At 55.3% G+C, this 26,691-nt stretch overlaps 10 protein-coding genes across 10 annotated transcripts; 5 read left to right on the top strand and 5 right to left on the bottom strand.

Moving 5' to 3' along the window:
- Positions 1-1,086: 1,086 nt before the first annotated feature.
- On the bottom strand, positions 1,087-1,521 carry LOC128900960 (claw keratin-like). Its single transcript, XM_054182663.1, has one exon. It carries the CDS (start codon positions 1,519-1,521, stop codon positions 1,087-1,089), a length of 435 nt encoding a protein of 144 aa, XP_054038638.1.
- A 1,925-nt stretch (positions 1,522-3,446) lies between these two features.
- Positions 3,447-3,881, top strand: LOC128900972 (claw keratin-like). The gene has a single exon (XM_054182675.1). The coding sequence runs from the start codon at positions 3,447-3,449 to the stop codon at positions 3,879-3,881; it is 435 nt and encodes a 144-aa protein (XP_054038650.1).
- A 2,238-nt stretch (positions 3,882-6,119) lies between these two features.
- On the bottom strand, positions 6,120-6,554 carry LOC128900979 (claw keratin-like). The gene has a single exon (XM_054182683.1). The coding sequence runs from the start codon at positions 6,552-6,554 to the stop codon at positions 6,120-6,122; it is 435 nt and encodes a 144-aa protein (XP_054038658.1).
- Positions 6,555-8,479: 1,925 nt separating this feature from the next.
- On the top strand, positions 8,480-8,914 carry LOC128900974 (claw keratin-like). The gene has a single exon (XM_054182677.1). The coding sequence runs from the start codon at positions 8,480-8,482 to the stop codon at positions 8,912-8,914; it is 435 nt and encodes a 144-aa protein (XP_054038652.1).
- Positions 8,915-11,152: 2,238 nt separating this feature from the next.
- LOC128900977 (claw keratin-like) lies at positions 11,153-11,587 on the bottom strand. The gene has a single exon (XM_054182679.1). It carries the CDS (start codon positions 11,585-11,587, stop codon positions 11,153-11,155), a length of 435 nt encoding a protein of 144 aa, XP_054038654.1.
- Positions 11,588-13,512: 1,925 nt separating this feature from the next.
- Positions 13,513-13,947, top strand: LOC128900971 (claw keratin-like). The gene has a single exon (XM_054182674.1). The coding sequence runs from the start codon at positions 13,513-13,515 to the stop codon at positions 13,945-13,947; it is 435 nt and encodes a 144-aa protein (XP_054038649.1).
- Positions 13,948-16,185: 2,238 nt separating this feature from the next.
- On the bottom strand, positions 16,186-16,593 carry LOC128900982 (claw keratin-like). The gene has a single exon (XM_054182690.1). It carries the CDS (start codon positions 16,591-16,593, stop codon positions 16,186-16,188), a length of 408 nt encoding a protein of 135 aa, XP_054038665.1.
- Positions 16,594-18,518: 1,925 nt separating this feature from the next.
- Positions 18,519-18,926, top strand: LOC128900963 (claw keratin-like). Its single transcript, XM_054182666.1, has one exon. It carries the CDS (start codon positions 18,519-18,521, stop codon positions 18,924-18,926), a length of 408 nt encoding a protein of 135 aa, XP_054038641.1.
- Positions 18,927-21,164: 2,238 nt separating this feature from the next.
- On the bottom strand, positions 21,165-21,599 carry LOC128900961 (claw keratin-like). The gene has a single exon (XM_054182664.1). The coding sequence runs from the start codon at positions 21,597-21,599 to the stop codon at positions 21,165-21,167; it is 435 nt and encodes a 144-aa protein (XP_054038639.1).
- A 1,616-nt stretch (positions 21,600-23,215) lies between these two features.
- On the top strand, positions 23,216-23,650 carry LOC128900939 (claw keratin-like). Its single transcript, XM_054182629.1, has one exon. It carries the CDS (start codon positions 23,216-23,218, stop codon positions 23,648-23,650), a length of 435 nt encoding a protein of 144 aa, XP_054038604.1.
- Positions 23,651-26,691: the final 3,041 nt, after the last annotated feature.

The raw sequence follows: 26,691 nt of genomic DNA, 5'->3' as shown, positions 1-26,691 counted from the left end.
ATGTATCCTCTGACGGCACGGTGCTGGAATGGCATTCTGGTGACCCTGTCACGGTCCTGTGGATTTTTGCTTTGGGGGATGTGGCGGTGTGGGCTACTTTTTTGTCTGGTGTGTGAAGAAGCAAAGCGCCAGTAAAATCTGGTCCAGAGCCCTGGTCTGTGGGAAGCTGTGCTGTCATTGCTGGGCAGAGGCGTGTCCTCAGGCTGCTGGTGGGAATTCTGGGAAGAGCTTCTGCTCAAGCAGTGTGGGAAGAGAGGACCAAAAGTGCTCCAGGGAGCAGTGGGAGATGGAGGAATAACAGGAAAAGGGCGTGAAGGATGCATGAATGTGGAGAGGATGGAGACAAGGCAGCTGGGGAGGTGCTGGGGGTTGCTCTCCATTTCCCTTAACGACCTGTGGCCTCCCAAATGACTCTGACCTGGACTTTTGCCCTTGGGGTGGCTCCATTGGTGTCCCAATCCCCACAGCCCTGGTGCAGCCGGGAGGAAAGACAGAGCAGGGAAAGAGAAAGAAGCTTTTGTAGAGGGAGATGAGAACTGTCCTGCTCTGGGTGAACCTCCGGCAGAGGGACGTTATGCCCAAGGGCAGGCAGGAGGAAGCCAGGCAGCTCTCGCACGTGCTCCTAACAAGGCCACGGGTGGGAGCTGGCTGGGACACTCCTGGGAGCCCGTGGTGTCACTTGGGGTATTGGGTATGGGGGAAGGACCAAATAAAATCAAAGCTCAACATTGCGATGCAAGACAGCTTTTATTGCAGTTCCAGGGGAGGAGGGAGTTGGGAGAAGAGCAGGGCCCGTGCCAAGGGCAGACACATCTCCTGCCAGTGGGCAGAACGACAGCGAGTAGCAGCCATGCTGCAGGAGCAGGTAGCCAGCAAGGGGCTGTGTCTTCACGGGGCAACAAGTCCCGGAGAGATGCTGAGGTGGGGCAGGAGGGAGGGAGAGTTGAGCCCCAAGCAGGCACCAGATGTCCACGTTCTGCAGATCAGCAATGCCAAAGGGATGTCCTTCCTTCAGGTGTCATGTCACGATGTGCCAGGGTATTTTCCAAAGCTCTCCCTTGACTTTGGCCAGACACGGCGTGGGGCTCAGCAGGGCCCGCAGTTGCCACTGAGGTACCTGTGGCCACGGCGCCAGCCACCATATCCGCAGCTCCCAAAGCCTCCGTAGCCCCCAGAAAGCCCATAGCCTCCGTAGCCCCCAGAAAGCCCATAGCCTCCGTAGCCCCCAGAAAGCCCGTAGCCTCCATAGCCCCCATAGCCCCCAAGGCCTCCATAACCACCACGGCCTCCAAAAGTGCCGCCGTAGCCCCCTGCAACGCCAGGGGCTCCCGCTGAGCCAACAACGCTGTACTGTGGGAAGGAGCTGAGGATGGGCCCGGGGAAGGTGACCACCGAGGCCGGGGGCTGGATCACCACCGTGGAGTCGGGGCACTGGCGCACGCAGGGCTCGTTGGCGGTGTCAGCCAGCGGGGCCGGGGCGGCCACCCCACAGGAAGGGATGCACAGGCTGGCGCAGGACATCTTTCAGGCAGGCAAGGAGTCCTGGAAAAGACGCCAGGGATTAGGCAAGGGTGCGGGGAAGGAGCTGCATCAAGGGAGGCAGGGAGAGATCCCCAAGAGGCTTCCAGGAGCTGGACTTACCCTGTGGATCAGGAGAGTCAAGTGGAGGAAGGTGGATAGAGGGCCGTGAAGCCCTCAGCTCTTTTATACATGTCCCAGGCTGCCCGGGGCATCGGCCAAGGGGCGGTGGCAGAAGCCCCAGCTAATCGTGAAATCCAGAGGACAAGCTTCCTGACACTGATTTCATGTGATGCGAGAAAATTATATAGCTCTCTAATTGGGAAAATGGCATGCTAGTGTTCCCTGACGAAAGAACAGGCGATGGGAGTGACCATGATAGGCCATTACCTGTAAGACAAGATGCTGCTCTAGCACCCATAAATGTAAACGTTTCTCTAATCCCCATTTTGCCTACATTGAAGAGTCCTGGGCATCTTGCAGAAGTTTACTGTGTTCAACCACGTCACACCCAGCAGCAGCCCAGCCACGCGCCCAGAGTCAGTGGTGCCCAGCGTGCCTGTGGCTGCGGGGAGCGCGGCCACGTGCAGCCGGGTGCTCTGTGGGTGCTCGGCCAGCATCTCCTGGCACAGTCCTCAGTGCCCAGCTGAGTAATCCAGTCCCTCCGGAGATGGGTTGAGGAGGACCACACTCACAGATATGTGGCCAAGGAAGCTGAGAGTGTCCTAGTCCCACCCTTCCTGCCCTCCCGCACCCCTGTGCATGTCCCCCTTCACACGCCGCCTTGCCGTCTGATCTCACTGCTCCCTACCCACGTCTGTGTTGAGCCCCTGCATGTTTGGGTCTTCACCCCACGCAGCAAAGTGTGCCCCCCTTTCTTTGCATGGCTGTTAATCAGGGAACCCCAAACACACCCTGTGAAGCAAGGGCATGGAGATGGCCAAGGCTTAGGGATGCTTGTCACCTGTTGCCCTAAAAGGCCCCCAGCCCTCATGAGCACTGGGAGATGGTGGGCATTTAGGAGTCACTCGGAGCACGTGGAATGGCTTCTTCCTTTGCCCAACCTCCCAGTGCCTCAGTTTACCAGCTTGTAAAAGGGAGGTAATGACAGGCGTGATGGCTGTGCACAGGATTGCAACGCGCTTCTGCAAGATGCTCAGGACTCTTCGACATAAGTAAAGTGTGGGGGGATTAGGGACAGATCGGGGTTTATTGGTGATGCCAGGTCAGCTACAACAGCAATTTGTCTTTCATGTAATGATGTGTCAGTGAGGAGGCATATAATTTTCTCGCATCACATGAAATCAGTGTCAGGAAGCTTGTCCGCTGGATATCATGACTAGCTGGGGTTCCAGCCACCACCTCTTGTCCGACGCCCCGGGCAGTCTGGGACATGTATAAAAGAGCTGAGGGCTTCATAGCCCTCTATCCACCTTCCTCCGCTTGACTCTCCTGATCATCGTGGTAAGTCCAAGTCTTACCTGCATCTTTCCTTCCTCAGCAGTGGCTTTCTCAAGGCATCTTTCCTGTGTGTTCTACCACGCTTTCATAGTGCAGAGTTAGGACATGATGGGACTGTTTCAGAGCTATGGAAAGGATGGAAATATAAAACTTGCAGGTATGATGCCCTGAGTACACCAATGCACTCGAGTCCTGTGGGAGCTTGGTGATTTTCCATCTGCTTTGGAGGAGGGAGTTTTTCCTCTCTCCTGTGGGCAAGTCAAGTCCAGGGAACGTGAAGGGAGCAAAGGTTTTACAGCAGCATTTTAACTCTGGAATGTATTTTTGCTCTGCCCACCTGAGATGATGCAGAGCGTGTCCTGGGACACAGGTTCCAAGTGTGAGAGAGCCAGGAGGGGTTTGGGATGAGGCCTTGCACTGAGCCATAGCTCTGCCTTGTCTTGCAGCTTCACCTCCTGAACCGAAGGATGCCCTGCTCCAGCCTGTGCGTCCCTTCCTGTGGGGTGGCCGCCCCGGCCCCACTGGCTGACACCGCCAACGAGCCCTGCGTGCGCCAGTGCCCCGACTCCACGGTGGTGATCCAGCCCCCGGCCTCGGTGGTCACCTTCCCCGGGCCCATCCTCAGCTCCTTCCCGCAGTACAGCGTTGTTGGCTCAGCGGGAGCCCCTGGCGTTGCAGGGGGCTACGGCGGCACTTTTGGAGGCCGTGGTGGTTATGGAGGCCTTGGGGGCTATGGGGGCTATGGAGGCTACGGGCTTTCTGGGGGCTACGGAGGCTATGGGCTTTCTGGGGGCTACGGAGGCTACGGGCTTTCTGGGGGCTACGGAGGCTTTGGGAGCTGCGGATATGGTGGCTGGCGCAGTGGCCACAGGTACCTCAGTGGCAACTGCGGGCCTTGCTAAGCTCCACACTGGGTCCGGCCACAGACGAAGGAGAGCTCCGTAAAAGCCCCTGGCATATCTCAACATGGCACTCAAGGGAAAAACATCCCTTTGGCATTGCTGGGCTCCAGAGCTCTGATGTCTCGCACCTGCTTGCTGCCCAGCTCTACCTTCCTCTTGCCCTGCTCGAGGATCCTTTCAAGAGTGGTTGCCCCCTTTATGGCAGAGACTCACTCTTGGTGCCTGCTCCTGCAGCATGGCTGATGCTCGGTTGAGCTCTGCCTAGTGCCACAAGACAGGGCAAGACCCTGGCCACGACTCGGCTCTTCTCCCAACTCCCTCCTCCCCTGCAACTCCAATAAAAGCTGTCTTGCGTCGCAATGTTGACTCATGGTATTTCTTGATCCTTCCTTCTTTTTCCTCACTTCCCCCAAACATCGGGGCATCTCAGTCTGGGCTGTTTGAATCTCCCAGGGTGGTGCCCTTGGAGCCTTTGGGCACTTTGCTCAGTGTGTTACAGGTGAAGATGATGGTCCCAGCGGGGTCTTGTAGAGCACATCCCACTGAGCTTCCTCTGGTCTCCCACCAGCAATGAACACAATACGCTCCCAAAGCCCACTTCAAACATGTGGAAGTGCCACAGGTGTCTTGCAGCAGCTCTTCCAAATCCTCTGCAGAACCAGCATGCCTGGCATCACCTCCTTTTATTGGCTTGTTAGTGGTCACATCTGTAAGTCCAGGGAAATGTAGAGACAACCACTGCATGTAGAGGACTGCTGTCACGTGCTGGCCATGCCCTTGTGTCTAGCTTGATTTGGAGGCCACTGGGAAGGGGCGGGAGAGACACAACCAAGTTTCCTCTTAGAGACATGAAATGGCCATGGGTATCCAGTGACATGAAGGACTAAGCTCTTTGAGCAGGAGGTTGGACTGCCCACCCTCCTGAGGTCCCTCCCTTCCCCAAGTATCTGCTGATCTTTTGATCCTGGCACTGCAAGGTGGTCTTGGGCAGAGACAGTTCCAGCCAGAGGCATCAGGAAGGGCAGTGTGGCAGCATGTTGGTCACTGCTGGTGAGCTCAGGAAAAGATGGGTCATCCATCCCCATATCTACCCAGCTTCCCCTGCAATGACTCTCGGCCATCTGCTGTCTCCTGGCTCATGTGATGTCCCCTATGTATCCTCTGATGGCACGGTGCTGGAATGGCATTCTGGTGACCCTGTCACGGTCCTGTGGATTTTTGCTTTGGGGGATGTGGCGGTGTGGGCTACTTTTTTGTCTGGTGTGTGAAGAAGCAAAGCGCCAGTAAAATCTGGTCCAGAGCCCTGGTCTGTGGGAAGCTGTGCTGTCATTGCTGGGCAGAGGCGTGTCCTCAGGCTGCTGGTGGGAATTCTGGGAAGAGCTTCTGCTCAAGCAGTGTGGGAAGAGAGGACCAAAAGTGCTCCAGGGAGCAGTGGGAGATGGAGGAATAACAGGAAAAGGGCGTGAAGGATGCATGAATGTGGAGAGGATGGAGACAAGGCAGCTGGGGAGGTGCTGGGGGTTGCTCTCCATTTCCCTTAACGACCTGTGGCCTCCCAAATGACTCTGACCTGGACTTTTGCCCTTGGGGTGGCTCCATTGGTGTCCCAATCCCCACAGCCCTGGTGCAGCCGGGAGGAAAGACAGAGCAGGGAAAGAGAAAGAAGCTTTTGTAGAGGGAGATGAGAACTGTCCTGCTCTGGGTGAACCTCCGGCAGAGGGACGTTATGCCCAAGGGCAGGCAGGAGGAAGCCAGGCAGCTCTCGCACGTGCTCCTAACAAGGCCACGGGTGGGAGCTGGCTGGGACACTCCTGGGAGCCCGTGGTGTCACTTGGGGTATCGGGTATGGGGGAAGGACCAAATAAAATCAAAGCTCAACATTGCGATGCAAGACAGCTTTTATTGCAGTTCCAGGGGAGGAGGGAGTTGGGAGAAGAGCAGGGCCCGTGCCAAGGGCAGACACATCTCCTGCCAGTGGGCAGAACGACAGCGAGTAGCAGCCATGCTGCAGGAGCAGGTAGCCAGCAAGGGGCTGTGTCTTCACGGGGCAACGAGTCCCGGAGAGATGCTGAGGTGGGGCAGGAGGGAGGGAGAGTTGAGCCCCAAGCAGGCACCAGATGTCCACGTTCTGCAGATCAGCAATGCCAAAGGGATGTCCTTCCTTCAGGTGTCATGTCACGATGTGCCAGGGTATTTTCCAAAGCTCTCCCTTGACTTTGGCCAGACACGGCGTGGGGCTCAGCAGGGCCCGCAGTTGCCACTGAGGTACCTGTGGCCACGGCGCCAGCCACCATATCCGCAGCTCCCAAAGCCTCCGTAGCCCCCAGAAAGCCCATAGCCTCCGTAGCCCCCAGAAAGCCCATAGCCTCCGTAGCCCCCAGAAAGCCCGTAGCCTCCATAGCCCCTATAGCCCCCAAGGCCTCCATAACCACCACGGCCTCCAAAAGTGCCGCCGTAGCCCCCTGCAACGCCAGGGGCTCCCGCTGAGCCAACAACGCTGTACTGCGGGAAGGAGCTGAGGATGGGCCCGGGGAAGGTGACCACCGAGGCCGGGGGCTGGATCACCACCGTGGAGTCGGGGCACTGGCGCACGCAGGGCTCGTTGGCGGTGTCAGCCAGCGGGGCCGGGGCGGCCACCCCACAGGAAGGGATGCACAGGCTGGCGCAGGGCATCTTTCAGGCAGGCAAGGAGTCCTGGAAAAGACGCCAGGGATTAGGCAAGGGTGCGGGGAAGGGGCTGCATCAAGGGAGGCAGGGAGAGATCCCCAAGAGGCTTCCAGGAGCTGGACTTACCCTGTTGATCAGGAGAGTCAAGTGGAGGAAGGTGGATAGAGGGCCGTGAAGCCCTCAGCTCTTTTATACATGTCCCAGGCTGCCCGGGGCATCGGCCAAGGGGCGGTGGCAGAAGCCCCAGCTAATCGTGAAATCCAGAGGACAAGCTTCCTGACACTGATTTCATGTGATGCGAGAAAATTATATAGCTCTCTAATTGGGAAAATGGCATGCTAGTGTTCCCTGACGAAAGAACAGGCGATGGGAGTGACCATGATAGGCCATTACCTGTAAGACAAGATGCTGCTCTAGCACCCATAAATGTAAACGTTTCTCTAATCCCCATTTTGCCTACATTGAAGAGTCCTGGGCATCTTGCAGAAGTTTACTGTGTTCAACCACGTCACACCCAGCAGCAGCCCAGCCACGCGCCCAGAGTCAGTGGTGCCCAGCGTGCCTGTGGCTGCGGGGAGCGCGGCCACGTGCAGCCGGGTGCTCTGTGGGTGCTCGGCCAGCATCTCCTGGCACAGTCCTCAGTGCCCAGCTGAGTAATCCAGTCCCTCCGGAGATGGGTTGAGGAGGACCACACTCACAGATATGTGGCCAAGGAAGCTGAGAGTGTCCTAGTCCCACCCTTCCTGCCCTCCCGCACCCCTGTGCATGTCCCCCTTCACACGCCGCCTTGCCGTCTGATCTCACTGCTCCCTACCCACGTCTGTGTTGAGCCCCTGCATGTTTGGGTCTTCACCCCACGCAGCAAAGTGTGCCCCCCTTTCTTTGCATGGCTGTTAATCAGGGAACCCCAAACACACCCTGTGAAGCAAGGGCATGGAGATGGCCAAGGCTTAGGGATGCTTGTCACCTGTTGCCCTAAAAGGCCCCCAGCCCTCATGAGCACTGGGAGATGGTGGGCATTTAGGAGTCACTCGGAGCACGTGGAATGGCTTCTTCCTTTGCCCAACCTCCCAGTGCCTCAGTTTACCAGCTTGTAAAAGGGAGGTAATGACAGGCGTGATGGCTGTGCACAGGATTGCAACGCGCTTCTGCAAGATGCTCAGGACTCTTCGACATAAGTAAAGTGTGGGGGGATTAGGGACAGATCGGGGTTTATTGGTGATGCCAGGTCAGCTACAACAGCAATTTGTCTTTCATGTAATGATGTGTCAGTGAGGAGGCATATAATTTTCTCGCATCACATGAAATCAGTGTCAGGAAGCTTGTCCGCTGGATATCATGACTAGCTGGGGTTCCAGCCACCACCTCTTGTCCGACGCCCCGGGCAGTCTGGGACATGTATAAAAGAGCTGAGGGCTTCATAGCCCTCTATCCACCTTCCTCCGCTTGACTCTCCTGATCATCGTGGTAAGTCCAAGTCTTACCTGCATCTTTCCTTCCTCAGCAGTGGCTTTCTCAAGGCATCTTTCCTGTGTGTTCTACCACGCTTTCATAGTGCAGAGTTAGGACATGATGGGACTGTTTCAGAGCTATGGAAAGGATGGAAATATAAAACTTGCAGGTATGATGCCCTGAGTACACCAATGCACTCGAGTCCTGTGGGAGCTTGGTGATTTTCCATCTGCTTTGGAGGAGGGAGTTTTTCCTCTCTCCTGTGGGCAAGTCAAGTCCAGGGAACGTGAAGGGAGCAAAGGTTTTACAGCAGCATTTTAACTCTGGAATGTATTTTTGCTCTGCCCACCTGAGATGATGCAGAGCGTGTCCTGGGACACAGGTTCCAAGTGTGAGAGAGCCAGGAGGGGTTTGGGATGAGGCCTTGCACTGAGCCATAGCTCTGCCTTGTCTTGCAGCTTCACCTCCTGAACCGAAGGATGCCCTGCTCCAGCCTGTGCGTCCCTTCCTGTGGGGTGGCCGCCCCGGCCCCGCTGGCTGACACCGCCAACGAGCCCTGCGTGCGCCAGTGCCCCGACTCCACGGTGGTGATCCAGCCCCCGGCCTCGGTGGTCACCTTCCCCGGGCCCATCCTCAGCTCCTTCCCGCAGTACAGCGTTGTTGGCTCAGCGGGAGCCCCTGGCGTTGCAGGGGGCTACGGCGGCACTTTTGGAGGCCGTGGTGGTTATGGAGGCCTTGGGGGCTATGGGGGCTATGGAGGCTACGGGCTTTCTGGGGGCTACGGAGGCTACGGCCTTTTTGGGGGCTACGGAGGCTATGGGCTTTCTGGGGGCTACGGAGGCTTTGGGAGCTGCGGATATGGTGGCTGGCGCCGTGGCCACAGGTACCTCAGTGGCAACTGCGGGCCTTGCTAAGCTCCACACTGGGTCCGGCCACAGACGAAGGAGAGCTCCGTAAAAGCCCCTGGCATATCTCAACATGGCACTCAAGGGAAAAACATCCCTTTGGCATTGCTGGGCTCCAGAGCTCTGATGTCTCGCACCTGCTTGCTGCCCAGCTCTACCTTCCTCTTGCCCTGCTCGAGGATCCTTTCAAGAGTGGTTGCCCCCTTTATGGCAGAGACTCACTCTTGGTGCCTGCTCCTGCAGCATGGCTGATGCTCGGTTGAGCTCTGCCTAGTGCCACAAGACAGGGCAAGACCCTGGCCACGACTCGGCTCTTCTCCCAACTCCCTCCTCCCCTGCAACTCCAATAAAAGCTGTCTTGCGTCGCAATGTTGACTCATGGTATTTCTTGATCCTTCCTTCTTTTTCCTCACTTCCCCCAAACATCGGGGCATCTCAGTCTGGGCTGTTTGAATCTCCCAGGGTGGTGCCCTTGGAGCCTTTGGGCACTTTGCTCAGTGTGTTACAGGTGAAGATGATGGTCCCAGCGGGGTCTTGTAGAGCACATCCCACTGAGCTTCCTCTGGTCTCCCACCAGCAATGAACACAATACGCTCCCAAAGCCCACTTCAAACATGTGGAAGTGCCACAGGTGTCTTGCAGCAGCTCTTCCAAATCCTCTGCAGAACCAGCATGCCTGGCATCACCTCCTTTTATTGGCTTGTTAGTGGTCACATCTGTAAGTCCAGGGAAATGTAGAGACAACCACTGCATGTAGAGGACTGCTGTCACGTGCTGGCCATGCCCTTGTGTCTAGCTTGATTTGGAGGCCACTGGGAAGGGGCGGGAGAGACACAACCAAGTTTCCTCTTAGAGACATGAAATGGCCATGGGTATCCAGTGACATGAAGGACTAAGCTCTTTGAGCAGGAGGTTGGACTGCCCACCCTCCTGAGGTCCCTCCCTTCCCCAAGTATCTGCTGATCTTTTGATCCTGGCACTGCAAGGTGGTCTTGGGCAGAGACAGTTCCAGCCAGAGGCATCAGGAAGGGCAGTGTGGCAGCATGTTGGTCACTGCTGGTGAGCTCAGGAAAAGATGGGTCATCCATCCCCATATCTACCCAGCTTCCCCTGCAATGACTCTCGGCCATCTGCTGTCTCCTGGCTCATGTGATGTCCCCTATGTATCCTCTGATGGCACGGTGCTGGAATGGCATTCTGGTGACCCTGTCACGGTCCTGTGGATTTTTGCTTTGGGGGATGTGGCGGTGTGGGCTACTTTTTTGTCTGGTGTGTGAAGAAGCAAAGCGCCAGTAAAATCTGGTCCAGAGCCCTGGTCTGTGGGAAGCTGTGCTGTCATTGCTGGGCAGAGGCGTGTCCTCAGGCTGCTGGTGGGAATTCTGGGAAGAGCTTCTGCTCAAGCAGTGTGGGAAGAGAGGACCAAAAGTGCTCCAGGGAGCAGTGGGAGATGGAGGAATAACAGGAAAAGGGCGTGAAGGATGCATGAATGTGGAGAGGATGGAGACAAGGCAGCTGGGGAGGTGCTGGGGGTTGCTCTCCATTTCCCTTAACGACCTGTGGCCTCCCAAATGACTCTGACCTGGACTTTTGCCCTTGGGGTGGCTCCATTGGTGTCCCAATCCCCACAGCCCTGGTGCAGCCGGGAGGAAAGACAGAGCAGGGAAAGAGAAAGAAGCTTTTGTAGAGGGAGATGAGAACTGTCCTGCTCTGGGTGAACCTCCGGCAGAGGGACGTTATGCCCAAGGGCAGGCAGGAGGAAGCCAGGCAGCTCTCGCACGTGCTCCTAACAAGGCCACGGGTGGGAGCTGGCTGGGACACTCCTGGGAGCCCGTGGTGTCACTTGGGGTATTGGGTATGGGGGAAGGACCAAATAAAATCAAAGCTCAACATTGCGATGCAAGACAGCTTTTATTGCAGTTCCAGGGGAGGAGGGAGTTGGGAGAAGAGCAGGGCCCGTGCCAAGGGCAGACACATCTCCTGCCAGTGGGCAGAACGACAGCGAGTAGCAGCCATGCTGCAGGAGCAGGTAGCCAGCAAGGGGCTGTGTCTTCACGGGGCAACGAGTCCCGGAGAGATGCTGAGGTGGGGCAGGAGGGAGGGAGAGTTGAGCCCCAAGCAGGCACCAGATGTCCACGTTCTGCAGATCAGCAATGCCAAAGGGATGTCCTTCCTTCAGGTGTCATGTCATGATGTGCCAGGGTATTTTCCAAAGCTCTCCCTTGACTTTGGCCAGACACGGCGTGGGGCTCAGCAGGGCCCGCAGTTGCCACTGAGGTACCTGTGGCCACGGTGCCAGCCACCATATCCGCAGCTCCCAAAGCCTCCGTAGCCCCCAGAAAGCCCGTAGCCTCCGTAGCCCCCAAAAAGGCCGTAGCCTCCGTAGCCCCCAGAAAGCCCATAGCCTCCATAGCCCCCATAGCCCCCAAGGCCTCCATAACCACCACGGCCTCCAAAAGTGCCGCCGTAGCCCCCTGCAATGCCAGGGGCTCCCGCTGAGCCAACAACGCTGTACTGCGGGAAGGAGCTGAGGATGGGCCCGGGGAAGGTGACCACCGAGGCCGGGGGCTGGATCACCACCGTGGAGTCGGGGCACTGGCGCACGCAGGGCTCGTTGGCGGTGTCAGCCAGCGGGGCCGGGGCGGCCACCCCACAGGAAGGGATGCACAGGCTGGCGCAGGGCATCTTTCAGGCAGGCAAGGAGTCCTGGAAAAGACGCCAGGGATTAGGCAAGGGTGCGGGGAAGGGGCTGCATCAAGGGAGGCAGGGAGAGATCCCCAAGAGGCTTCCAGGAGCTGGACTTACCCTGTTGATCAGGAGAGTCAAGTGGAGGAAGGTGGATAGAGGGCCGTGAAGCCCTCAGCTCTTTTATACATGTCCCAGGCTGCCCGGGGCATCGGCCAAGGGGCGGTGGCAGAAGCCCCAGCTAATCGTGAAATCCAGAGGACAAGCTTCCTGACACTGATTTCATGTGATGTGAGAAAATTATATAGCTCTCTAATTGGGAAAATGGCATGCTAGTGTTCCCTGACGAAAGAACAGGCGATGGGAGTGACCATGATAGGCCATTACCTGTAAGACAAGATGCTGCTCTAGCACCCATAAATGTAAACGTTTCTCTAATCCCCATTTTGCCTACATTGAAGAGTCCTGGGCATCTTGCAGAAGTTTACTGTGTTCAACCACGTCACACCCAGCAGCAGCCCAGCCACGCGCCCAGAGTCAGTGGTGCCCAGCGTGCCTGTGGCTGCGGGGAGCGCGGCCACGTGCAGCCGGGTGCTCTGTGGGTGCTCGGCCAGCATCTCCTGGCACAGTCCTCAGTGCCCAGCTGAGTAATCCAGTCCCTCCGGAGATGGGTTGAGGAGGACCACACTCACAGATATGTGGCCAAGGAAGCTGAGAGTGTCCTAGTCCCACCCTTCCTGCCCTCCCGCACCCCTGTGCATGTCCCCCTTCACACGCCGCCTTGCCGTCTGATCTCACTGCTCCCTACCCACGTCTGTGTTGAGCCCCTGCATGTTTGGGTCTTCACCCCACGCAGCAAAGTGTGCCCCCCTTTCTTTGCATGGCTGTTAATCAGGGAACCCCAAACACACCCTGTCAAGCAAGGGCATGGAGATGGCCAAGGCTTAGGGATGCTTGTCACCTGTTGCCCTAAAAGGCCCCCAGCCCTCATGAGCACTGGGAGATGGTGGGCATTTAGGAGTCACTCGGAGCACGTGGAATGGCTTCTTCCTTTGCCCAACCTCCCAGTGCCTCAGTTTACCAGCTTGTAAAAGGGAGGTAATGACAGGCGTGATGGCTGTGCACAGGATTGCAACGCGCTTCTGCAAGATGCTCAGGACTCTTCGACATAAGTAAAGTGTGGGGGGATTAGGGACAGATCGGGGTTTATTGGTGATGCCAGGTCAGCTACAACAGCAATTTGTCTTTCATGTAATGATGTGTCAGTGAGGAGGCATATAATTTTCTCGCATCACATGAAATCAGTGTCAGGAAGCTTGTCCGCTGGATATCATGACTAGCTGGGGTTCCAGCCACCACCTCTTGTCCGACGCCCCGGGCAGTCTGGGACATGTATAAAAGAGCTGAGGGCTTCATAGCCCTCTATCCACCTTCCTCCGCTTGACTCTCCTGATCATCGTGGTAAGTCCAAGTCTTACCTGCATCTTTCCTTCCTCAGCAGTGGCTTTCTCAAGGCATCTTTCCTGTGTGTTCTACCACGCTTTCATAGTGCAGAGTTAGGACATGATGGGACTGTTTCAGAGCTATGGAAAGGATGGAAATATAAAACTTGCAGGTATGATGCCCTGAGTACACCAATGCACTCGAGTCCTGTGGGAGCTTGGTGATTTTCCATCTGCTTTGGAGGAGGGAGTTTTTCCTCTCTCCTGTGGGCAAGTCAAGTCCAGGGAACGTGAAGGGAGCAAAGGTTTTACAGCAGCATTTTAACTCTGGAATGTATTTTTGCTCTGCCCACCTGAGATGATGCAGAGCGTGTCCTGGGACACAGGTTCCAAGTGTGAGAGAGCCAGGAGGGGTTTGGGATGAGGCCTTGCACTGAGCCATAGCTCTGCCTTGTCTTGCAGCTTCACCTCCTGAACCGAAGGATGCCCTGCTCCAGCCTGTGCGTCCCTTCCTGTGGGGTGGCCGCCCCGGCCCCACTGGCTGACACCGCCAACGAGCCCTGCGTGCGCCAGTGCCCCGACTCCACGGTGGTGATCCAGCCCCCGGCCTCGGTGGTCACCTTCCCCGGGCCCATCCTCAGCTCCTTCCCGCAGTACAGCGTTGTTGGCTCAGCGGGAGCCCCTGGCGTTGCAGGGGGCTACGGCGGCACTTTTGGAGGCCGTGGTGGTTATGGAGGCCTTGGGGGCTATGGGGGCTATGGAGGCTACGGGCTTTCTGGGGGCTACGGAGGCTATGGGCTTTCTGGGGGCTACGGAGGCTACGGGCTTTCTGGGGGCTACGGAGGCTTTGGGAGCTGCGGATATGGTGGCTGGCGCCGTGGCCACAGGTACCTCAGTGGCAACTGCGGGCCTTGCTAAGCTCCACACTGGGTCCGGCCACAGACGAAGGAGAGCTCCGTAAAAGCCCCTGGCATATCTCAACATGGCACTCAAGGGAAAAACATCCCTTTGGCATTGCTGGGCTCCAGAGCTCTGATGTCTCGCACCTGCTTGCTGCCCAGCTCTACCTTCCTCTTGCCCTGCTCGAGGATCCTTTCAAGAGTGGTTGCCCCCTTTATGGCAGAGACTCACTCTTGGTGCCTGCTCCTGCAGCATGGCTGATGCTCGGTTGAGCTCTGCCTAGTGCCACAAGACAGGGCAAGACCCTGGCCACGACTCGGCTCTTCTCCCAACTCCCTCCTCCCCTGCAACTCCAATAAAAGCTGTCTTGCGTCGCAATGTTGACTCATGGTATTTCTTGATCCTTCCTTCTTTTTCCTCACTTCCCCCAAACATCGGGGCATCTCAGTCTGGGCTGTTTGAATCTCCCAGGGTGGTGCCCTTGGAGCCTTTGGGCACTTTGCTCAGTGTGTTACAGGTGAAGATGATGGTCCCAGCGGGGTCTTGTAGAGCACATCCCACTGAGCTTCCTCTGGTCTCCCACCAGCAATGAACACAATACGCTCCCAAAGCCCACTTCAAACATGTGGAAGTGCCACAGGTGTCTTGCAGCAGCTCTTCCAAATCCTCTGCAGAACCAGCATGCCTGGCATCACCTCCTTTTATTGGCTTGTTAGTGGTCACATCTGTAAGTCCAGGGAAATGTAGAGACAACCACTGCATGTAGAGGACTGCTGTCACGTGCTGGCCATGCCCTTGTGTCTAGCTTGATTTGGAGGCCACTGGGAAGGGGCGGGAGAGACACAACCAAGTTTCCTCTTAGAGACATGAAATGGCCATGGGTATCCAGTGACATGAAGGACTAAGCTCTTTGAGCAGGAGGTTGGACTGCCCACCCTCCTGAGGTCCCTCCCTTCCCCAAGTATCTGCTGATCTTTTGATCCTGGCACTGCAAGGTGGTCTTGGGCAGAGACAGTTCCAGCCAGAGGCATCAGGAAGGGCAGTGTGGCAGCATGTTGGTCACTGCTGGTGAGCTCAGGAAAAGATGGGTCATCCATCCCCATATCTACCCAGCTTCCCCTGCAATGACTCTCGGCCATCTGCTGTCTCCTGGCTCATGTGATGTCCCCTATGTATCCTCTGATGGCACGGTGCTGGAATGGCATTCTGGTGACCCTGTCACGGTCCTGTGGATTTTTGCTTTGGGGGATGTGGCGGTGTGGGCTACTTTTTTGTCTGGTGTGTGAAGAAGCAAAGCGCCAGTAAAATCTGGTCCAGAGCCCTGGTCTGTGGGAAGCTGTGCTGTCATTGCTGGGCAGAGGCGTGTCCTCAGGCTGCTGGTGGGAATTCTGGGAAGAGCTTCTGCTCAAGCAGTGTGGGAAGAGAGGACCAAAAGTGCTCCAGGGAGCAGTGGGAGATGGAGGAATAACAGGAAAAGGGCGTGAAGGATGCATGAATGTGGAGAGGATGGAGACAAGGCAGCTGGGGAGGTGCTGGGGGTTGCTCTCCATTTCCCTTAACGACCTGTGGCCTCCCAAATGACTCTGACCTGGACTTTTGCCCTTGGGGTGGCTCCATTGGTGTCCCAATCCCCACAGCCCTGGTGCAGCCGGGAGGAAAGACAGAGCAGGGAAAGAGAAAGAAGCTTTTGTAGAGGGAGATGAGAACTGTCCTGCTCTGGGTGAACCTCCGGCAGAGGGACGTTATGCCCAAGGGCAGGCAGGAGGAAGCCAGGCAGCTCTCGCACGTGCTCCTAACAAGGCCACGGGTGGGAGCTGGCTGGGACACTCCTGGGAGCCCGTGGTGTCACTTGGGGTATTGGGTATGGGGGAAGGACCAAATAAAATCAAAGCTCAACATTGCGATGCAAGACAGCTTTTATTGCAGTTCCAGGGGAGGAGAGAGTTGGGAGAAGAGCAGGGCCCGTGCCAAGGGCAGACACATCTCCTGCCAGTGGGCAGAACGACAGCGAGTAGCAGCCATGCTGCAGGAGCAGGTAGCCAGCAAGGGGCTGTGTCTTCACGGGGCAACGAGTCCCGGAGAGATGCTGAGGTGGGGCAGGAGGGAGGGAGAGTTGAGCCCCAAGCAGGCACCAAATGTCCACGTTCTGCAGATCAGCAATGCCAAAGGGATGTCCTTCCTTCAGGTGTCATGTCACGATGTGCCAGGGTATTTTCCAAAGCACTCCCTTGACTTTGGCCAGACACGGTGTGGGGCTCAGCAGGGCCCGCAGTTGCCACTGAGGTACCTGTGGCCATGGCGCCAGCCACCATATCCGCAGCTCCCAAAGCCTCCGTAGCCCCCAGAAAGCCCATAGCCTCCGTAGCCCCCAGAAAGCCCGTAGCCTCCATAGCCCCCATAGCCCCCAAGGCCTCCATAACCACCACGGCCTCCAAAAGTGCCGCCGTAGCCCCCTGCAACGCCAGGGGCTCCCGCTGAGCCAACAACGCTGTACTGCGGGAAGGAGCTGAGGATGGGCCCGGGGAAGGTGACCACCGAGGCTGGGGGCTGGATCACCACCGTGGAGTCGGGGCACTGGCGCACGCAGGGCTCGTTGGCGGTGTCAGCCAGTGGGGCCGGGGTGGCCACCCCACAGGAAGGGACGCACAGGCTGGAGTAGGGCATCCTTCGGTTCAGGAGGTGAAGCTGCAAGACAAGGCAGAGCTATGGCTCAGTGCAAGGCCTCATCCCAAACCCCTCCTGGCTCTCTCACACTTCGAACCTGTGTCCCAGGACACGCTCTGCATCATCTCAGGTGGGCAGAGCAAAAATACATTCCAGAGTTAAAATGCTGCTGTAAAACCTTTGCTCCCTTCACGTTCCCTGGACTTGACTTGCCCACAGGAGAGAGGAAAAACTCCCTCCTCCAAAGCAGATGGAAAATCACCAAGCTCCCACAGGACTCGAGTGCATTGGTGTACTCAGGGCATCATACCTGCAAGTTTTATATTTCCATCCTTTCCATAGCTCTGAAACAGTCCCATCATGTCCTAACTCTGCACTATGAAAGCGTGGTAGAACACACAGGAAAGATGCCTTGAGAAAGCCACTGCTGAGGAAGGAAAGATGCAGGTAAGACTTGGACTTACCACGATGATCAGGAGAGTCAAGCGGAGGAAGGTGGATAGAGGGCTATGAAGCCCTCAGCTCTTTTATACATGTCCCAGACTGCCCGGGGCGTCGGACAAGAGGTGGTGGCTGGAACCCCAGCTAGTCATGATATCCAGCGGACAAGCTTCCTGACACTGATTTCATGTGATGCGAGAAAATTATATGCCTCCTCACTGACACATCATTACATGAAAGACAAATTGCTGTTGTAGCTGACCTGGCATCACCAATAAACCCCGATCTGTCCCTAATCCCCCCACACTTTACTTATGTCGAAGAGTCCTGAGCATCTTGCAGAAGCGCGTTGCAATCCTGTGCACAGCCATCACGCCTGTCATTACCTCCCTTTTACAAGCTGGTAAACTGAGGCACTGGGAGGTTGGGCAAAGGAAGAAGCCATTCCACGTGCTCCGAGTGACTCCTAAATGCCCACCATCTCCCAGTGCTCATGAGGGCTGGGGGCCTTTTAGGGCAACAGGTGACAAGCATCCCTAAGCCTTGGCCATCTCCATGCCCTTGCTTGACAGGGTGTGTTTGGGGTTCCCTGATTAACAGCCATGCAAAGAAAGGGGGGCACACTTTGCTGCGTGGGGTGAAGACCCAAACATGCAGGGGCTCAACACAGACGTGGGTAGGGAGCAGTGAGATCAGACGGCAAGGCGGCGTGTGAAGGGGGACATGCACAGGGGTGCGGGAGGGCAGGAAGGGTGGGACTAGGACACTCTCAGCTTCCTTGGCCACATATCTGTGAGTGTGGTCCTCCTCAACCCATCTCCGGAGGGACTGGATTACTCAGCTGGGCACTGAGGACTGTGCCAGGAGATGCTGGCCGAGCACCCACAGAGCACCCGGCTGCACGTGGCCGCGCTCCCCGCAGCCACAGGCACGCTGGGCACCACTGACTCTGGGCGCGTGGCTGGGCTGCTGCTGGGTGTGACGTGGTTGAACACAGTAAACTTCTGCAAGATGCCCAGGACTCTTCAATGTAGGCAAAATGGGGATTAGAGAAACGTTTACATTTATGGGTGCTAGAGCAGCATCTTGTCTTACAGGTAATGGCCTATCATGGTCACTCCCATCGCCTGTTCTTTCGTCAGGGAACACTAGCATGCCATTTTCCCAATTAAAGAGCTATATAATTTTCTCGCATCACATGAAATCAGTGTCAGGAAGCTTGTCCTCTGGATTTCACGATTAGCTGGGGCTTCTGCCACCGCCCCTTGGCCGATGCCCCGGGCAGCCTGGGACATGTATAAAAGAGCTGAGGGCTTCACGGCCCTCTATCCACCTTCCTCCACTTGACTCTCCTGATCCACAGGGTAAGTCCAGCTCCTGGAAGCCTCTTGGGGATCTCTCCCTGCCTCCCTTGATGCAGCCCCTTCCCTGCACCCTTGCCTAATCCCTGGCGTCTTTTCCAGGACTCCTTGCCTGCCTGAAAGATGTCCTGCGCCAGCCTGTGCATCCCTTCCTGTGGGGTGGCCGCCCCGGCCCCGCTGGCTGACACCGCCAACGAGCCCTGCGTGCGCCAGTGCCCCGACTCCACGGTGGTGATCCAGCCCCCGGCCTCGGTGGTCACCTTCCCCGGGCCCATCCTCAGCTCCTTCCCGCAGTACAGCGTTGTTGGCTCAGCGGGAGCCCCTGGCGTTGCAGGGGGCTACGGCGGCACTTTTGGAGGCCGTGGTGGTTATGGAGGCCTTGGGGGCTATGGGGGCTATGGAGGCTATGGGCTTTCTGGGGGCTACGGAGGCTATGGGCTTTCTGGGGGCTACGGAGGCTTTGGGAGCTGCGGATATGGTGGCTGGCGCCGTGGCCACAGGTACCTCAGTGGCAACTGCGGGCCCTGCTGAGCCCCACGCCGTGTCTGGCCAAAGTCAAGGGAGAGCTTTGGAAAATACCCTGGCACATCGTGACATGACACCTGAAGGAAGGACATCCCTTTGGCATTGCTGATCTGCAGAACGTGGACATCTGGTGCCTGCTTGGGGCTCAACTCTCCCTCCCTCCTGCCCCACCTCAGCATCTCTCCGGGACTTGTTGCCCCGTGAAGACACAGCCCCTTGCTGGCTACCTGCTCCTGCAGCATGGCTGCTACTCGCTGTCGTTCTGCCCACTGGCAGGAGATGTGTCTGCCCTTGGCACGGGCCCTGCTCTTCTCCCAACTCTCTCCTCCCCTGGAACTGCAATAAAAGCTGTCTTGCATCGCAATGTTGAGCTTTGATTTTATTTGGTCCTTCCCCCATACCCAATACCCCAAGTGACACCACGGGCTCCCAGGAGTGTCCCAGCCAGCTCCCACCCGTGGCCTTGTTAGGAGCACGTGCGAGAGCTGCCTGGCTTCCTCCTGCCTGCCCTTGGGCATAACGTCCCTCTGCCGGAGGTTCACCCAGAGCAGGACAGTTCTCATCTCCCTCTACAAAAGCTTCTTTCTCTTTCCCTGCTCTGTCTTTCCTCCCGGCTGCACCAGGGCTGTGGGGATTGGGACACCAATGGAGCCACCCCAAGGGCAAAAGTCCAGGTCAGAGTCATTTGGGAGGCCACAGGTCGTTAAGGGAAATGGAGAGCAACCCCCAGCACCTCCCCAGCTGCCTTGTCTCCATCCTCTCCACATTCATGCATCCTTCACGCCCTTTTCCTGTTATTCCTCCATCTCCCACTGCTCCCTGGAGCACTTTTGGTCCTCTCTTCCCACACTGCTTGAGCAGAAGCTCTTCCCAGAATTCCCACCAGCAGCCTGAGGACACGCCTCTGCCCAGCAATGACAGCACAGCTTCCCACAGACCAGGGCTCTGGACCAGATTTTACTGGCGCTTTGCTTCTTCACACACCAGACAAAAAAGTAGCCCACACCGCCACATCCCCCAAAGCAAAAATCCACAGGACCGTGACAGGGTCACCAGAATGCCATTCCAGCACCGTGCCATCAGAGGATACATAGGGGACATCACATGAGCCAGGAGACAGCAGATGGCCGAGAGTCATTGCAGGGGAAGCTGGGTAGATATGGGGATGGATGACCCATCTTTTCCTGAGCTCACCAGCAGTGACCAACATGCTGCCACACTGCCCTTCCTGATGCCTCTGGCTGGAACTGTCTCTGCCCAAGACCACCTTGCAGTGCCAGGATCAAAAGATCAGCAGATACTTGGGGAAGGGAGGGACCTCAGGAGGGTGGGCAGTCCAACCTCCTGCTCAAAGAGCTTAGTCCTTCATGTCACTGGATACCCATGGCCATTTCATGTCTCTAAGAGGAAACTTGGTTGTGTCTCTCCCGCCCCTTCCCAGTGGCCTCCAAATCAAGCTAGACACAAGGGCATGGCCAGCACGTGACAGCAGTCCTCTACATGCAGTGGTTGTCTCTACATTTCCCTGGACTTACAGATGTGACCACTAACAAGCCAATAAAAGGAGGTGATGCCAGGCATGCTGGTTCTGCAGAGGATTTGGAAGAGCTGCTGCAAGACACCTGTGGCACTTCCACATGTTTGAAGTGGGCTTTGGGAGCGTATTGTGTTCATTGCTGGTGGGAGACCAGAGGAAGCTCAGTGGGATGTGCTCTACAAGACCCCGCTGGGACCATCATCTTCACCTGTAACACACTGAGCAAAGTGCCCAAAGGCTCCAAGGGCACCACCCTGGGAGATTCAAACAGCCCAGACTGAGATGCCCCGATGTTTGGGGGAAGTGAGGAAAAAGAAGGAAGGATCAAGAAATACCATGAGTCAACATTGCGACGCAAGACAGCTTTTATTGGAGTTGCAGGGGAGGAGGGAGTTGGGAGAAGAGCCGAGTCGTGGCCAGGGTCTTGCCCTGTCTTGTGGCACTAGGCAGAGCTCAACCGAGCATCAGCCATGCTGCAGGAGCAGGCACCAAGAGTGAGTCTCTGCCATAAAGGGGGCAACCACTCTTGAAAGGATCCTCGAGCAGGGCAAGAGGAAGGTAGAGCTGGGCAGCAAGCAGGTGCGAGACATCAGAGCTCTGGAGCCCAGCAATGCCAAAGGGATGTTTTTCCCTTGAGTGCCATGTTGAGATATGCCAGGGGCTTTTACGGAGCTCTCCTTCGTCTGTGGCCGGACCCAGTGTGGAGCTTAGCAAGGCCCGCAGTTGCCACTGAGGTACCTGTGGCCACTGCGCCAGCCACCATATCCGCAGCTCCCAAAGCCTCCGTAGCCCCCAGAAAGCCCGTAGCCTCCGTAGCCCCCAGAAAGGCCGTAGCCTCCGTAGCCCCCAGAAAGCCCGTAGCCTCCATAGCCCCCATAGCCCCCAAGGCCTCCATAACCACCACGGCCTCCAAAAGTGCCGCCGTAGCCCCCTGCAACGCCAGGGGCTCCCGCTGAGCCAACAACGCTGTACTGCGGGAAGGAGCTGAGGATGGGCCCGGGGAAGGTGACCACCGAGGCCGGGGGCTGGATCACCACCGTGGAGTCGGGGCACTGGCGCACGCAGGGCTCGTTGGCGGTGTCAGCCAGCGGGGCCGGGGCGGCCACCCCACAGGAAGGGATGCACAGGCTGGCGCAGGACATCTTTCAGGCAGGCAAGGAGTCCTGGAAAAGACGCCAGGGATTAGGCAAGGGTGCGGGGAAGGGGGCTGCATGAAGGGAGGCAGGGAGAGATCCCCAGGAGGCTTCCAGGAGCTGGACTTACCCTGTTGATCAGGAGAGTCAAGTGGGGGAAGGTGGATAGAGGGCTGTGAAGCCCTCAGCTCTTTTATACATGTCCCAGGCTGCCCGGGGCATCGGCCAAGGGGCGGTGGCAGAAGCCCCAGCTAGTCACGAAATCCAGAGGACAAGCTTCATGACACAGATTGTGATGCGGGACAATTAAACCCCTCTTCATTGAGGACAATGCCCTGCTATTGTGCCCTGGAGAAGAAAGAGGTGATGGGAGGGACAGACTATGACACAACATTACATGAAAGTCAGGGCGCTGATGTGGCTGAACTCATGGCACCAATTAACCCTGATCTGTCCATAATCCTTCACTTTGCTGACGTAGAAGGATTTTTGGGCATCTTGCAGAAGATTGCTGTGACCAACCACGCCAGACTCAGCAGAAGCCCAGCCATGTGCTCATAGCCAGCAGTGCCCAGTGTGCTTGTGGGGAGCATGGCCACGTGCAGTCTGGTGCTCTGTGGGTGCTCGGCCAGAATGTCCCAGCACAGCCCTGAGTGCCCAGCTGAGTAATCAAGCATCTCCACAGAGGACTCAGGGAGGACCATGCCCAGAGACATGAGGTCGTAGGATCCAGCAGTGACCTGGTCCCATTGCTGTTCGTCTGCTCCTCCTTATACGTCCCCACTCTCAGAGGTCTCCTATGTGCTATCCCACTGCTGTGCCCACCACGTCTCTACCAGTGCTCTGTGCATTTGGGGTTTTGTCATGCATGGGACCCATCTCCTCTTGTCTTTGCATGTCATCAAGTGAAAGCAGGACCTAAACATACCAATGTCATGCAGAATGTTAGATTTTGCGAATTAAGAAGCGTCTTTGGACCCCAAGACCATGATATGTGTAGCCATTGCTGGCAATTGGACATGGTGGAAAACATCCTGAGCCTGCCCAGCCTCCTGGTGCCTCAGTTTACTGGCTTGTAAAAGGGAGCTAATGAAAGGTGTGATGGCTGTGCGCAGAATTGAAAGCACTTCTGCAAGATGCTCAGGACTCTTCAACATAAGTAAAGTGTGGGGGGATTAGGAATAGATTAGGGTTTGCTAATGATGCCAGGTCAGCTACCGCAGAAATTTTTCTTTCATATAGTGTTGTATCACTGTCTGTCCCTCCCATCACCTCTTTCTTCTACAGGGCACGTTTGCACACCAGTGTTCCCAATGAAGAAGGATATAATTTTCTCGCATCACAATCTGTACCATGACGCTTGTCTGCTGGATTTCATGACTAGCTGGGGTTCCAGCCACCGCCCCTTGGCCGATGCCCCGGGCAGTCTGGGACACGTATAAAAGAGCTGAGGGCTTCACAGCCCTCTATCCACCTTCCTCCACTTGACTCTCCTGATCAACAGGGTAAGTCCAGCTCCTGGAAGCCTCTTGGGGATCTCTCCCTGCCTCCCTTGATGCAGCCCCTTCCCCGCACCCTTGCCTAATCCCTGGCGTCTTTTCCAGGACTCCTTGCCTGCCTGAAAGATGCCCTGCGCCAGCCTGTGCATCCCTTCCTGTGGGGTGTCCGCCCCGGCCCCACTGGCTGACACCGCCAACGAGCCCTGCGTGCGCCAGTGCCCCGACTCCACGGTGGTGATCCAGCCCCCGGCCTCGGTGGTCACCTTCCCCGGGCCCATCCTCAGCTCCTTCCCGCAGTACAGCGTTGTTGGCTCAGCGGGAGCCCCTGGCGTTGCAGGGGGCTACGGCGGCACTTTTGGAGGCCGTGGTGGTTATGGAGGCCTTGGGGGCTATGGGGGCTATGGAGGCTATGGGCTTTCTGGGGGCTACGGAGGCTACGGCCTTTTTGGGGGCTACGGAGGCTATGGGCTTTCTGGGGGCTACGGAGGCTTTGGGAGCTGCGGATATGGTGGCTGGCGCAGTGGCCACAGGTACCTCAGTGGCAACTGCGGGCCCTGCTAAGCCCCAGATATCCATGGAGTTCAGCGCTGCATCTGCCCTCAGTCCCCGCAGGCAGCACCTCTTGTCTTCCACCACCAGATGCAGAACAAAGCTGTCAGCCCTTCTTTAGGCTGTGGCAAAGCAGCGACTTGAACTTGATGGTCCTTGCTTGTTTGCACAGAGTAACCTTGCAGTTCTCCAGCTGGCGACTTTAGTGTTTCCGGCACTGCCTCCAAAAGCTCCCCTCCATCTGCCGTACAACGAAGCTGTACTTGTCCTCGGATGAGACTCCTCTGCTCTGCCCGACTCTGAGACCCCCAACCTGCGATAGGAGGGGGAATCTCTGGCGTGGGGCCCTGGGTTGTGCCTCGCTGCAGCCTTATGATTTTGCTGTTTCCAATTAATTGTTTCTGTGTTGTTTTGTTTCCCAACATTACTGTCTGTTGCATTTTCCATCCCAATTAAAGAATCCACATTGCATCAATAACTCAGCTTTTGCTTCGTTTGTGTGATTTTGATCTTCTGATTTTCCATGTTGGCCAGGGCTATGTTGATAATGAAGCCTAAGCCAGATGGTTAAACATCAGGTGGCATATGGGTTGGTAGACATGGTTTGTGAGAGGTTCACCAGCTTTTGATAGACACCCTTGGGTTGTAGCACACAGCGGATACAAATAAGCTATTAACCCGTGTGTAAGGAACAGATTGTGAAAGAAAAAGTATCAGTGAATTTATTTGTTACTTTGTGGTCCTTTTCTCAACCAGAAGTATCCAACGTCTTCACATTTTTCAGCGCTACGTAGTTCAAAGGACTTCTCAGACTCTCCTATTTTATACATTTATAGTGTGTTATTACTCCATTAAAAGCTTACTGCTCTTGTTAGGTGCTTCATTATTGAATAATAGTCACTTCAAAAGTACATGTTCAGACATTTCAATATATGTGTTAGTCAGAATGTGATTTTATAGCCTTCATATTTTCCATTCAAATGCGGCTCTGTACAACCACCCGTGACAGACCCTACCATTAGTTACTTTGCCTTCTCATCCCAGAAATGCGGAATTCTTTCTAGTTTTATCTTAAGATTTCCTGGAGTGGAAGAAACATATATGTGTGTGGCATTCCATGAATTTCTAACTCTTTCTTTTAAGTAGGTCCCCTGTTAAAGCAGCTAAAGCCATAAACAGTCTGTAGAACTACTGAGATATTAGCAATTATTTTAAGTTAACATTGTCTTTTACTTGTGCACTCCGAGACACTTAAGCCTTTCCAATTTTTACCAACTTATTCATAACTTTCAAGATTTTATTTAATAGATTTGGCTACTGAAAAAAATGAAAATATGCCCAGTTCCAGCTGAATTTATAGACCTTAATGTCAAGATACATGTTGACCAGCAATTCACGCTGTGCTTCCACAGGGAACATGTCAGGCACCAGAGTCGGTGAGTGCTTTCATAGAATCACAGAATGAGTTGGGTTGGAAGGGACCTCTAAAGGCCATCCAGTCCAACCCCTCTGCAGTGAGCAGAGACATCTTTAACTGGATCAGGTTGCTCAGAGCCTCATCCAGCCTGGCCTTGGATGTCTCCAGGGATGGGGCCTCCACCACATCTCTGGGCAACCTGGGCCAGTGAATAAAGCTCCTCAGAAGCGATGAGAAAGCTCCATCCACAAAGTTGATGGAAGTGTAAACCACAACTTCACTTGCAAAGGTTTTCGATGAGTTTTGCATTCATATTTTGTATTGTAGCACAATCAAGCTCTGTTCCTCTTGTGAGACTGCTCTCAAGGCGCCGCTGCGTGTGTTCTTCAAAGGGCAGCAATTACATTCACAATAAGGGTTCAAGGATTTAATAGGGCTTTCAAAGCACTTCAATGGCTGGTTTATGCCCAGACCGTGTTACAGCAGCGTACTATTAAGAGGTTATTGCTGCTGCCAGTTAGGTACTTCAGTCATGAATAATAGAGTCACTTCAGACTTGCATCAAGGGATCTCACCCTAATAACCGCGGTATGATTGTGCAGATGGGGAAATTCATGCCATTTCATTGTCATTCAAATGGAGCCTTGCAGTAGTATTTGCAACCGCTTCTCCTTACCAGCACTTAATAAAGTGAATGGAAAGTGTGCAATTTTCTGCTCTATATCAGGTCGGGTCTCTAAATCCAGAAAGTATCCCAGACACTGCCAGCAAAAAGGCACTTGAGAAAAGGGGACTTTTCTCTCAACTTCTTGGCTTACTCCCCAGTGAAATTGAGTTTGCCCGCAGGCAGTCTGTGCATTTGCAAAGCACTCAGATGTGGTGCTGTTACGTCCAATGTCTGCGCACGCACTGTGATGCTGAGGCAAATTCAAAAGAATATTTCCAAATCCTTCCTAGGAAATTCCAAAATGGGTGACTTAATTTTCTGAGATACTACTGGGTTACTTCTTTGCAAAAGCTGTGCTCAGGTTCAGCTGACATTCATAACAGCTACAGGATGCAATATGTCTCCATAAAACATATCAAGCAGGGGACAAAAATCTGTGTACACCCAAGTCAGAAAAAGAAAAACAGGGACATGTAATGATGCTATAGTGTTTTAATAAGAATAAAGCTCACAATCACAATCTAAAATAATACAGAAAGCAGAAGCAGAAAGAATGCGTACAGAGATTAATTTATATGTGCAGAAAAACTCCCAATTTCGTTGGTAACATTTTTGCAGCTACAGCTGCAGCATTTGACTATCAATTTCCAATTTCAAACTTTTCCACTTGCTTTAAGTTCAATGAAACAATTAGAATCAGATGATTTACTGTTTCTTTGGTATAGCTTCAAAAGCGGTTAAGTCAGAAATATATCCATAGGAAGGCTAGTACAGGCACACTTTAAATTTTGTTAATGTTAGCTGGGAAGAGCTATAAATGAATTATGAAGTTGTTTATCCATGTTAAGCCCAGCTTGCTTTACATCACTAAATCCATGTAGGGTTAAGAAGTCAGTGGGCAAAAAGGAAGACAAAAAATTTTGGAAAACCATTGAAGAAGTTCACAGAAACACTGAGCTCTCCAAAATA

This window comes from Rissa tridactyla, chromosome 23 (genome assembly GCF_028500815.1).
Source record: "Rissa tridactyla isolate bRisTri1 chromosome 23, bRisTri1.patW.cur.20221130, whole genome shotgun sequence".
Taxonomy (NCBI): Eukaryota; Metazoa; Chordata; class Aves; order Charadriiformes; family Laridae; genus Rissa; species Rissa tridactyla.
This window is presented reverse-complemented; position numbering and strand designations above follow the sequence as displayed.